The following is a 13,073-nucleotide window of genomic DNA, read 5'->3' as shown; positions in this document are numbered from 1 at the left end:
CTCTTTTGTGAGACCTCCTTCCATCCAAACCTTGACCCTGGGCAGATGGCCCCAAGCCCCTCCCTCTCAATACCAACTGTTGCCCCTATAACATCTGTCACTGTAGATTGTAGTGGACTTGATGAGAACTGTGGGTAAAAATAGTCTACCACTGGAGGGCTCGGTGGGCTCTGGTACTGAGGAGAGTGTTTTGCAGTGCAGAACGGAAAGAAATAAGGTCCGTTCGGAAATTTTGCCATGGTATTGTTGTTCTTAGATTAATCATTTATCATCCTTTTGAAATAAAATGTGAGGCAAAATCTTTAGCGATAACAGTATGTGTGTTTGGGATGGGGTAGGTGAGGGATTAGGGATGCTATCCCATCTCCCCCATCCTATGCCCTGGATTACTGTCTAATGCAACACTCTGGACACTGAGCCCCGATCAACTGCTTAATTCTCCTTTATCCGCTCGCAACAGAGCAAATAGAAAAATAAGACTTTTTTTTTTTTAAAGCGAGATGATGTAACTCATCTAGAGTAGGAGTTTAAAGGAAAAACCTTAAATTCTCAAAATAACGATGGTCTGGAATCACGCTTTTGATTTCATGTAGTTGCATCATTTTGTGGAAGTTTCTTCTTTTTTTTTTTTTATTAATGTTGAATTGTCCAGCAGCCCATTCTATGCATGCAGGCGCTATATGCATTTTGGATATGTTAAGTCTTTGCTAATTCAGTTAGCATTAACAATTTGTTTCCTGCTTTTCAGCTGTATTAGCTTTAATGTCCACATCTCATGAGCAGCATATGAATACCAAATACTGGTGCACAGTCCATCACTTCCTGTCTCGTCACAGGGAATGACAGGTGTCCACACTCCACACTGACTGGGGCTTCTCCTCTCAAAATGTGGCATATGGGCAAACTGACAGATGTTCCCAACAGAAAGTTTACAACCTGAGAGCGCCATTGGGGCCCATCTGTTGCTGTGTGCGGGTCCTCCCCCTCGGCTCTCCTCATCTTACACCAGAAGAGGCTCCGCTACACACCCCTGCCTCACCTCCGCTCAGAATCCCGTCCTTTCACACATAATTCAACTCCCACCCCATTCAGCCTTTATGACACACTGAGCCGAATTAATGCTGAGGGACTCACCTGGAAGAGCATAGATTAGCTCATGCAGGGGCCAAACAGACTAAACAAAGACCTATTCGACCAATGGTTGGACCAGACAGGCTGTTTAAATATATTTTTAAATAAATAAAACACCATATTAAAAAATGTATATATATATATATATATATATATATATATATATGCACCAAATTTTATATACACACGCTTAAATACATTTAAAAATATATTTAAATAAATAAAACACCATATATATATATATATATATATATATATATTTTATACATTTTTTTAATATATTTCAATAAATAAAACATACACACATATATATATATATATGGTGTTTTATTTATTTAAATGTATTTTAAAATGTATTTAAGTGTGTGTGTATAATTTTGTATATATATATACTTTTTTATATATAGTTCAATAAATAAAACATACACACATACACACACACATATATATATATATATATATATATATATGGTGTTTTATTTATTTAAATATATTTTAAAATGTATTTAAGTGTGTTTGTGTGTGTGTGTATAACATTTTGTATATATATTTATAATTTTTTTTAAATATATTTCAATAAATTATATATATATATATATATATATATATATATTTAAATAAATAAATCAACATATATATATGTATATATTTTGTTTAATATATATTTAAATAAATAAAACCATAGTACAATACAAAACATAAATATAATGGTGTTTTATTTATTTAAATATATTTCAAAATTATTTAAGTGTGTGTGTAAAATTTTGTATATATATATTTTTAAATATATTTAAATAAATGAAACATATATATATATATATATATATATATATATATATATATATATATATATATATATATATATATATATATATATATATATATATATATATATATATAAAATGAAATATGTTTTTTTATTTATTTTAAATATAAAAATAAATAAAACACAATAATACAATACAAAACATATATAATGTGTGTATATATAATAACAGAATAATGTTTGTTGACTTGTTTTTGTGTATTTTTATCAACTGCCGTTAAGTGAACTTAAAGCGCTTTAAGACTTTTCCATATAAGGATCCCTTGACCTTCATCATCCTCTGCTGAGTTTTTACCCACTTTAGACTTGCGAAGGGCACCAGTCCATTCAGGCTTATACTGTATTCCATATCTTATATAAATGATTTTGCATATCTCAAATCTCTTTGTGACCTTTTCCCTCCCCTTTTCCATCTCCTTCTTACTTTTCCCATCCGTTTCTCTTTTACTCTCCATTACTTTGCATGGCAATCAGTGTGAGCTAACTGCAGGCTCTCTCTCACACAGTCGGGCCCTCCTACCTTGCTTTCTTTTTGTGCCTCCTTCCATAGGGACCCCCATCTGTCCCTCCTCTCCAGCCATTGTGGGGGCTCAAAGCCGGGCCACCTCCACAATGCATTGGGCGTGTAGAGGGGGGAGGCAGGGTAAACACGACAGCATCACCATCCTATTAGAAGCTCTTTAACTTTGACAACCCAACACTCTCACAAAGCTCTGAGGAGACGAGTCTCGCCTCACAATGTCACTTTAATGGCTTGTTCCACCCTTCTGTGAACTCTAACCTCCCTTTACCTTTCCTCTGCTGTGGATCGCCTTTGAGTTTGTCTGACTCTTTAGTCTGATCTGAGCTCAGAGCAGGTGCACTGCCATGTGGAGGAAACCATCTATCTATCTATCTATCTATCTATCTATCTATCTATCTATCTATCTATCTATCTATCTATCTATCTATCTATCTATCTATCTATCTATCTATCTATCTGTCTATCTGTCTATCTGTCTATCTGTCTATCTGTCTATCTGTCTATCTATCTGTCTGTCTGTCTGTCTGTCTGTCATTCATTTGGAAATCCCATCCATCCGTCTGTCTGTCTATCTATCTGTCTTCTGTCTGTCTGTCTGTCTGTCTGTCTATCTATCTATCTATCTATCTATCTATCTATCTATCTATCTATCTATCTATCTGTCTATCTGTCTGTCTGTCTGTCTGTCTGTCTGTCTGTCTATCTATCTATCTATCTATCTATCTATCTATCTGTCTATCTGTCTATCTGTCTATCTGTCTATCTGTCTATCTGTCTATCTGTCTGTCTGTCTGTCTGTCTGTCTGTCTGTCATTAATTTGGAAATCTATCTATCTATCTATCTATCTATCTATCTATCTATCTATCTATCTATCTATCTATCTATCTATCTATCTATCTATCTATCTATCTATCTATCTATCTATCTATCTATCTGTCTGTCTGTCTGTCTGTCTGTCTGTCTGTCTGTCTGTCTGTCTGTCTGTCTGTCTGTCTGTCTGTCTGTCTGTCTGTCTGTCTGATAATTTTAAGTTGTTGTCTTTCTCCAAACTTCATCCTCCATCCTCCTACTCTTCCCTGTTTCCTCATCCAGCTGCCTTCTTGTATACACACCTATCAGACTCATTGAACGCCGTCTCTGTACCTTGACCTCACTGTTCTCTGGCCTATCCAGTGTGTTTGTGCGAGTGTGTGTGATGTGACTCATGAGGAGGAGGATCACAGCGTTAGCTGAAGCTTAAAGGCAGGGGATTACGGCAGCACAGACACTGATTAAAGCCTTCCAGCCTCCTATGGCCCCATTAATACAATCTTAATCACAATGCTTTATCCCCATCTCCCCCCTATGGATCAGGACCTTTCATTTAGTGGGAGTCTGCGTTGTTTGGCCAGTGGATTAGTGCCAGAGAGACAAAAAGCTGGGGAGGAATGAAAGGGGTTCAGACTGCACTTTAATGTCCCATCATCCACTCCTTCTCTCTAACTCACATTTTAAAATCACAACTCCACACGGCAACTACCCCGTACAGTAAAATATCTGCAAATGCCTATAGAGGCCCCCAAAAGTGTTTGAAGACTGTAGCCACACTTTAAGGAATACCCTGGATTAAATGACCTGCTGAAACGGTCTACTGCAGAGGTCTTCAATCCTGAAATGAATTTTTTCCAGCTGGGGTCAAAGTGATTTTAGTGGATGTATGAAGTCAGTTCCCCTCAAGTTCACACAGGTTTTCTAGCAGAGTAACCACAGGTGTAGTTCATCACCATTGTTCAAATAAATTTGACAATCATAAAGTGTCCAAATATACAGTTGCAAGAAAAAGTATGTGGACCACTTGCATAATCTGTGAAAATGTGAATAAGTTTAACTAAATAAGAGAGATCATACAAAATGCATGTTATTTTTTATTAAGTACTATCCTGAATAAGATGTTTTACATAAAAAATATTTACATATAGTCCACAAGACAAAAAAATAGCTGAATTTATTAAAATAACCCCTTTCAAAAGATTATAAGCCATTAATTCTCAATACTGAGTGTCGTTCCCTGGATGACCCACGGCTGTTTTTTTGTTTTGTGATTGTTGTTTATGAGTCCCTTGTTTGTCTTGAGCAGTTAAACTGCCCAACGTTCTCCAGGAAAATCCTTCAGGTCCTGCACATTCTTTAGTTTTCCAGCATCTTATGCATATTTGAACCCTCTCCAGCAGGGACTGTATGATTTTGAGATCCATCTTTTCACATTGAGGACAACTGAGGGACTCAAACACAACTATTAAAAAAGGTTGAAACATTCACTGCTGCTCCAGAAGGAAACACGATGCATTAGGAGCCGGGGGGTGTAAACTTGAAGATCAAGGTAAATTGTACTTAATTTGTCTTCTGGGAAACATGCAAGTATATTCTGTTGCTTCTGAAGGGCAGTACTAAATGAAATATATATATATATATATATATTTAAACAAAATAAGAAAAATGTGGACATCTTCATCCTGTTCAAAAGTTTTCACCCCCAGCTCTTAATGCGTTGTGTTTCCTTCCTGAGCAGCAGTGAATGTTTGAAACTTTTTTTAGTGTTTGAGTCCCTCAATTGTCCTCAATGTGAAAAGATGGATCTCAAAATCATACAGTCCCTGCTGGAGAGGGTTCAAATATGCAAAAGACGCTGGAAAACTGAAGATTTTGACCTGGAGGATTTTTCTGAAGAATACTGGGCAGTTTAACTGCTCAAGACAAACAAGGGACTCATAAACAACCATCACAAAACCAAAAAAATAGCCGTGGGTCATCCAGGGAACGACAGTATTAAGAATCAGTGGTTCATAAACTTTTGAACGGGGTTATTTTAATAAATTCAGCTATTTGTAACTGCCGATTTTGCAGGTTTTCCTACTTACAAAGCATGTAGAAGTCTGTCATTTTTATCATAGGTACACTTCAACTGTGAGTGACGGAATTAAAAATCCAGAAAATCACATTATATGATTTTTAAATCATTAATTTGCATTTAATTGCATGACATAAGTATTTGATCACCTACCAACCAGTAAGAATTCTGGCTCTCACAGACCTGTTAGTTTTTCTTTAAGAAGCCCTCCTGTTCTCCACTCATTAACTGTATTAACTGCACCTGTTTGAACTTGTTACCTGTATAAAAGACACCTGTCCACACACTCAATCAAACAGACTCCAACCTCTCCACAATGGCCAAGACCAGAGAGCTGTGTGAGGACATCAGGGATAAAATTGTCGACCTGCACAAGGCTGGGATGGGCTACAGGACAATAGGCAAGCAGCTTGGTGAGAAGGCAACAACTGTTGGCGCCATTATTCGAAAATGGAAGAAGTTCAAGATGACGGTCAATCTCCCTCGGTCTGGGGCACCATGCAAGATCTCACCTCGTGGGGCATCAATGATCATTAGGAAGGTGAGGGATCAGCCCAGAACTACATGGCAGGACCTGGTCAATGACCTGAAGAGAGCTGGGACCATAGTCTCAAAGAAAACCATTAGTTACACACTACGCTGTCATGGATTAAAATCCTGCAGCGCACTCAAGGTCCCCCTGCTCACGCCAGCACATGTCCAGGCCCGTCTGAAGTTTACCAATGATCATCTGGATGATCCAGAGGAGGAATGGGAGAAGGTCATGTGGTCTGATGAGACAAAAATAGAGCTTTTTGGTCTAAACTCCACTCGCCGTGTTTGGAGGAAGAAGAAGAATGAGTACAACCCCAAGAACACCATCCCAACCGTGAAGCATGGAGGTGGAAACATCATTCTTTGGGGATGATTTTCTGCAAAGGGGACATGACGACTGCACCGTATTGAGGGGAGGATGGATGGGGCCATGCATCACAAGATCTTGGCCAACAACCTCCTTCCCTCAGTAAGAGCATTGAAGATGGGTCGTGGCTGGGTCTTCCAGCATGACAACGACCTGAAACACACAGCCAGTGCAACTAAGGAGTAGCTCCGTAAGAAGCATCTCAAGGTCCTGGAGTGGCCTAGCCAGTCTCCAGACCTGAACCCAATAGAAAATCTTTGGAGGGAGCTGAAAGTCAGTATTGCCCAGTGACAGCCCTGAAGGATCTAGAGATGGTCTGTATGGAGGAGTGGGCCAAAATCCCTGCTGCAGTGTGTGCAAACCTGGTCAAGAACTAGAGGAAACATATATGATCTCTGTAATTGCAAACAAAGGTTTCTGTACCAAATATTAAGTTCTGCTTTTCTGATGTATCAAAGTCATGCAATAAAATGCAAATTAATTACTTAAAAATCATACAATGTGATTTTCTGGATTTTTGTTTTAGATTCCGTCACTCACAGTTGAAGAGTACCTATGATAAAAAATGTCAGACTTCTACATGCTTTGTAAGTGGGCAAACCTGCAAAATCAGCAGTGTATCAAATACAACACTGTATACTTGTTTTTTATTATTATTAAAATGGCTGAAATGTCTACATACTCTTTGGGCTGGTGTAAATCACAGTCATCTGCTTTATTCACCTGCATGGTCAGAGGCAGGATAAATCATTTGAGTTTTGGCTGTAGTAGAAGAAGATTTCAAATTCAACATCACACTAAGATTGTAGTATACTTATTTTTTTCATAAACTTTGTATGGGTATTTGCTGTGGCACGGAGGTCACAGCGATGACCATCTGCCCTATGGGAAAATGCAACAGTCTTCACATGCCTTTTTATTTTTACCAGCACACTTCTCTATGCTTTCTCAAAGGAAATGTCGACAACAGCTGACAACTCTGAAATCGTTCCCTTGTTTCAGCCCTGCTGAGTTCTGCGCAGACGGCTTGATGTATTGGCAATGAACAATGCCAAAGGCACTCTTAAAACATCTTTCGTAGTTTTTATATAACTTATGTGGATAGTAATTTGAACAGTTTTATGAGTGAATTGCTGAGTTGTAAATTAAAATAACATTTTATTATATATATTTTTTATTTGCTTGAAAGGTTAGTCATTTATTTGAATGACTCTATAAATGGCATTAATGTGTATTCTTTATTATTTAAAATTAATACTTTAAAATTAAATTTAGAATATATTTTTTCAATCTTTAAAGCTTTTCACAAACTGTTAGGTTTATATAAACAAACATGCATTTTTAAACCAAAATGCTCTTGACGGCACATCCTGAAAGCCTTCTGTGCACTTGACTCGCTCCATTCTGTCCTTTCCTCATCTTCACCCACTCAACCATCTCAACGAGTGGAACTATGTGTCATTCCAATGCCCAGCTGACCCGCAAGAGGACAGGGAAAGGGGTCACTGTAGAATAGGGCCTCATTCACCTCCTCTGTTTTGGTTTGCTCCCTCTTCCACTTTCTCTTTTTCCCCCTTGCTCTCTCTCTCTCGCTAGTTTGGCCCCAGCTGTCCATCAGCCCCCCGCAGTTCTCCCAGCTGTCTCGGCTCTCCGAACGAACAGCCTCACAACAATGCAGGTCAGAGGTTGAGAGAAAGAACACACTGCACTTACAATAGACCAGTGGCGCCCGCTAAAACAATCGCTCCCTTTTTCTCCTTCACTTCTCTTGCCTTGCCAGGGCTGGAAAAGACAAACCTTTGGAACGGTGGATGAGGCGGGGTCCACTTCAGGCAAAACGGCCTCTAAGGTGCCCATTCTCATCTTAGTGCCTCTTCCAACAATAAACACACTTTCACCCACTGGTTCTCTTGCTTGTCACCCCATCATTCCTCTGTTTGTTCTTTTAGAGAGGCATTGCATTGTCCGATATGAGCACAAAGCTTAAGTCAACGATCGCCCTGATATAAAGCTTTGTGGAAAAATGCAATGTCTTAGAGCTATGTGACACGCTAGAGTTACAGGAACCATTCAAATACATTTGTTCCCTATACATCATGAACCCCCTTTTTGTGTGCTTGTTTTGTTTTGTTGATTTCCCCAACCATTTTGGCAATGAAAAGGCTGGGAAAACGCAAGTGAGAGTGAAAGGGGATCCCATGACACAGTCACCTGTTCCACAGCTATGTGTTCCCATGGCTCCACATGCTCCACTGACTCCCATCCCCGCCATATCACTAACATTAATCACTAAAACATCATTGTTATTATTCAACATCACCGAACACGAATTCAGTGATATATGTTTTTTTTTTAATCAAAATTGAATTCAAATATAAAAAGTGCAATTCTGCCTAATGCAGTGATTTTGTTTTGATTATGTTACATGTAGTTACTATTGGGATTACTATAAATTATGCATAATTTCATGCAACTAACCCCAAACAACACCCTATAACCCTATAGTAAGTCCATAAATGTACTTAAATGTATAATTACACTGTAAGCCGGCACCTTAAAATAAAGCGTAACAACTTTTTTCTAAAGAGAAATTATGGAATATTATAGAATATTCAGCATTGTAGCATTCAGCATTAGAATAAATATTGTAAAAATAAATAAGCATAACAGTTTGATTACAATGACAAAAGAATCTAATTAAAGATTGCATTATAATTTTTAAATTGAATAGTTTATTGTTAAAATCACAGCATTTTGCATTGTTTTCTAAACAAATATGATGATAATGGTAAAAAGCTAAATAAAGGGAAAAAAGAGCATCATATTATATAAGAATATTTATTTTATTAAGTGCGAAACAGGTAAATATTTACAAATGCTTGAGCAAAATTACAAATATTGTGGAGAATGACAAAAATACATTAAACTGAAAGATAAATAAATTAGATACTTTATGAGTATTGGTAGCAGTGACTGGCAGTGTACCAAAGAACCAAGAAAAACAGTGCTGACAAGTTGTTCCAAATACAATTGTCATCAAAATAAATAATAAATACAGTCATAAATAAACGCATTTGTTATGGCAAATGTAGTGTGTTAAATGTGTTGTCCTTTTCCTTCATTCTTTCATTTCTGTTGTGTTTTGTTTAGTGGGAAATCAGCATCTGGTTGAACATTGCTGAAGATACTGAGGTTCCTACTCTCCTGAAGCGTCTAAAATCCTTCCAGTGTTTGTCTACATGTCAATCTGATGCGCTTTTATGGCATATATCCCAAAAAAAGCCATCCTATTCGAGGAGGAGAACATACAGAATACAAATCCCAGAACAATTAAAATAACATTTAAAATAGTAACAAACTCAGTCGTGACAAAAACAAGAATAAATTAACAAAAAAATATGCATCTCTTTCTCAGTACTTCAATTGCCACAGGTAGGTTGCGTTTAAGATACTCTCTCCCTCTCTCTCAATGACCGCTAAGGTCTCTTAAGGGATCAGACAGGATACATGAAAAGTGTCTCCTTAAATGTGCTGGGCCCCTGGAGGCACACTGAGGAGCAGGAGGCAGAATTGCTGAGCGTCTCTGGTGGTCATATTTCATTATTCACTGTAAATGCTGCTCATCTGTGATGTCACAATGTGTGAAGGGGCAAATGACTCGAAAGCCATGTCTAAAGGAAGCTCGTAACGGGAGCCTGGAAACAGAGGGTGACCCTGAGGAGCTGGAAGACCGGCCAAGGAGGTGGGTGGGTAAGGGTGCGAGGAGATGTAATGGGCGGCATGGGTCGGGTGAGGGGTAAAGTTCCTCTCAGCCTCACGAGGAGATGGCTCCTGCTTGAGGGCGAAGTTGCCACTGATGCTGAGTGGCGGCGTAAGAGGGCCGTCGTAAGGTGGCGTGCCGCTGCTACATTCGTTGGGCGAGGAGTTCTCGTAGGCAGGCCCCTTGAAACCCTTCAGATGAAGCAAGTGTGAAGCCTCCAATGAGCCGTAGGGTGGACTGGGAAGTCCCGGTGAGGGATAGCTAATGGGGTGACCCTGCGGACCACCTGCCCCTGGCACGCCGCACTTTTCATCCAGCTTGTTGAGCACCATGGTCGAGGGCCCAAGTTGGAGGCAGCCGGCTACGAGATTGCTGGTAGGTTGAGAAAGCCCCTTGCAAAGCATCTCCACAAAACCATGGCTCTCGGGTGACTGGCCACTGTCCAGAACCTCCGAAAGCGCCCAGATGTAGTTGCGGGCCAGCCGCAGGGTCTCGATTTTGGAGAGCTTCTGGGTCTTTGAGTAACAAGGCATGACTCGCCGCAAGTTGTCCAACGCATCATTCAGCCCATGCATGCGTGAGCGTTCCCTTGCGTTGGCCTTGACGCGGCGGGCACGGAATCGCTCTTGTCTGGCTTTGGTCATTTTCTTCTTTTTAGGACCTCGTCGCTTGGGTGCCTGGTCACCATCGAGACCCATGTCTTCATCTTCCTCCTCCTCCTCATCCTCTTCATCCATATCCTCACTGCCGAGCTCTGCAAGTTCCCGGTTGCTCCTGTGCAGCGCATAGTGACCCATCTCAGGTGTCCTGTCACCATCCTGTGAGCTGAGGTCTTCCTCCATCCATCCCAGGGAGCTGACTAGCTCAGTCACATCCCCTGGTTTTCCATAAGGTTTGGTCATCATTGTGATCTGAGGTAACAGGGGAAAATTTTTGTTAGAACATTCAAAATAAAATGTACTCCTTATTTACATGTGTTTAGATGTTCGGACTATGACTTTTGAATTGTGTTAAGATTATTGAGATGATTATTATATAGGCTAGCTCACAGCTCTACAATTCCATTTATTCTCTCAGTTTTAATGCTCAATCTAATGGCAAGGACTTTCTGTTTAAACCCTTTGATTTCCGCAGTCATTTTAGAGACGCTGTCCAATCTGGGACACGACTGGATTTAGTTCACAGATAAAGCGCTTGGATTTAATTTGTGGTGAGTCTGTAAACCGGAATCAACAAACAGGACCATGCCACACTAATACTATACTAGAACACTTTTGAATTTGATTTGATTGAAAGACATCAGCATTGTCTCTGAATATTTTGTCACAGAAATCTGTCGGCCTCCGGGTGATGAATATTCCGTTTGTTTTCCTTTAAAACTCTAGAGCGCGCGCTTTTTTTTTTTTAGAAAACTGTTTAGATTCTAATTAAAGTTATATTTTATCGTGACGCTTAGCCTATAAACATTCGTGTTTTTGTGCATTGGCTCGTGCCATTTATTTATAAGTAGAACACAAAATTTGGTAATAATAAATGGACCATCGACGGTGGCCCAGATTTCGACTGCGTTAACTGCACTAAAAAAAAATAATAATAATAAAGTTTAAGTTTAATTGTTTCCTTAAAGTGAATTAAAATTGTGAATAAAAAGTATGACAGGCATAATGAAAAGCTATTATATTTGGACTGTTTTATATATTTTTAAAATGAGAAATCAAAAAATCAAAAATAGGCTAGCCTATTATTACGACGATTTTGTTTAACCTAAATATTAAAATAAATCCTGAAATAAATAGGCTATACATTTGTCCTACAACATCTTCAAAAAAAGAAACTTTTTGCACATTATAAGGAACTTAAAAATATACATATAGCCCATTTGTTTAAATGATTAAAAACCGTATTAAAAACAACGTAGCCTACCTGTTAACGTCGCACCTGGATTCACTTCAATAAAACTTTGACCACTAAAAGGTGGTCAGAAAGCCAGAAAGCACTGTCAAAATGTTTAAAAGAAATGCTGTAAAATATTTGAATAACAAAGTTCCAGACGCCCCACTGATCGTTAGTGTGTCAACAGTCCGTCTGAGACAGTACAGGTCCGTTAGCTCTCCATTGGTGCGTCAGAGCACGTCGCATGCCTCACTGAAGCGCACTGACTCCCGGCTTTGACTTTCTAGCGATGCTCACAAGCTCCGCCCATAAGCACACCCACCCCCGCATCCCTCCAGCTGATCCGAAAGCGCGTGGCGCGCTCGTGGCCAAAAGTTTCACGACTTAAGTGTGTGCATTTATCCCCCGGGCTTTGTGTCTGAGGGTGTTCGCATTTGCGTGGAGGGAACGATGCAACTTCTTCTGTACATTAACCTTATAAAGCTTACAGAGGTAAGCTGCCTTGTCAGAGAGAAGAAGGCTGCAAATGTTTCTAACAGCATTTGGGTCATGGACGTGACGCTTAAAGGCTATACATATTTGATCTATTAAATTAAGTTTGATATTGCTGGGCTTTTTTAAGAAAACGTTTAACTAAAAAGCTTTGAATTATTTAAACAAAACAAACGAATATGGCATAATCTTGCATGTGCTATTATTGGTTAAAATTATTTTGATTTAAAATACTATTCAAATTTGAAGAAAAAAAAATTAAAGTCAGATGCTTCAGTGGTTCTTCAGGGGTGCTATATAGCACCTTAGTCAAAGAACCGGTGAAGAACCTCTGAAGAACCACTGAAGCACCAAAATTGGTGCTATATAGCACTAAAAAAGGTTCCCCTGTGATTACGAGCCAAGAACCATTTTTGGTGCCATATATACCTTTTTTTTAAGAGTGTAGTAAAATAGCCTATTTTTAACTATTTAAAATTTTTAAAACAGATTTAGTCCCATGATTGTTTTGATTTTTTAATAAAAAAAGATAACGAGTGACTTTATTATTGTTGATTTGATGTTCATCAACATATTACGTTTACTGTATTATGTAATACACCAGTTGAGGCCTACTATTGCAAATTGAAACTAGCCTATAATTGGGAAGCTACACAAAT

The 13,073-nt window shown here is 38.8% G+C and overlaps 1 protein-coding gene across 1 annotated transcript; it reads right to left on the bottom strand.

The window, feature by feature from the left end:
• Positions 1-8,989: 8,989 nt before the first annotated feature.
• On the bottom strand, positions 8,990-12,186 carry neurod4 (neuronal differentiation 4). The gene is made up of 2 exons (XM_079802213.1): positions 11,953-12,186; positions 8,990-10,940 (listed from the first exon to the last, which is right to left on the bottom strand). The coding sequence occupies exon 2, from the start codon at positions 10,932-10,934 to the stop codon at positions 9,870-9,872; it is 1,065 nt and encodes a 354-aa protein (XP_079658339.1). The 5' UTR covers positions 10,935-10,940; positions 11,953-12,186; the 3' UTR covers positions 8,990-9,869.
• Between the last annotated feature and the right edge of the window lie 887 nt (positions 12,187-13,073).

This window comes from Gobio gobio (assembly GCF_949357685.1).
Source record: "Gobio gobio genome assembly, chromosome: 21".
In the NCBI taxonomy this organism is placed as follows: Eukaryota; Metazoa; Chordata; class Actinopteri; order Cypriniformes; family Gobionidae; genus Gobio; species Gobio gobio.
Note: the sequence above shows the minus strand (reverse complement) of the source record. Positions and strands in the feature narration are given on the sequence as shown.

Excerpts from the sequence above, each read along its gene's own strand:
- neurod4 (XM_079802213.1), bottom strand. The coding sequence starts at position 10,934 with ATGATGACCAAACCTTATGGAAAACCAGGGGATGTGACTGAGCTAGTC.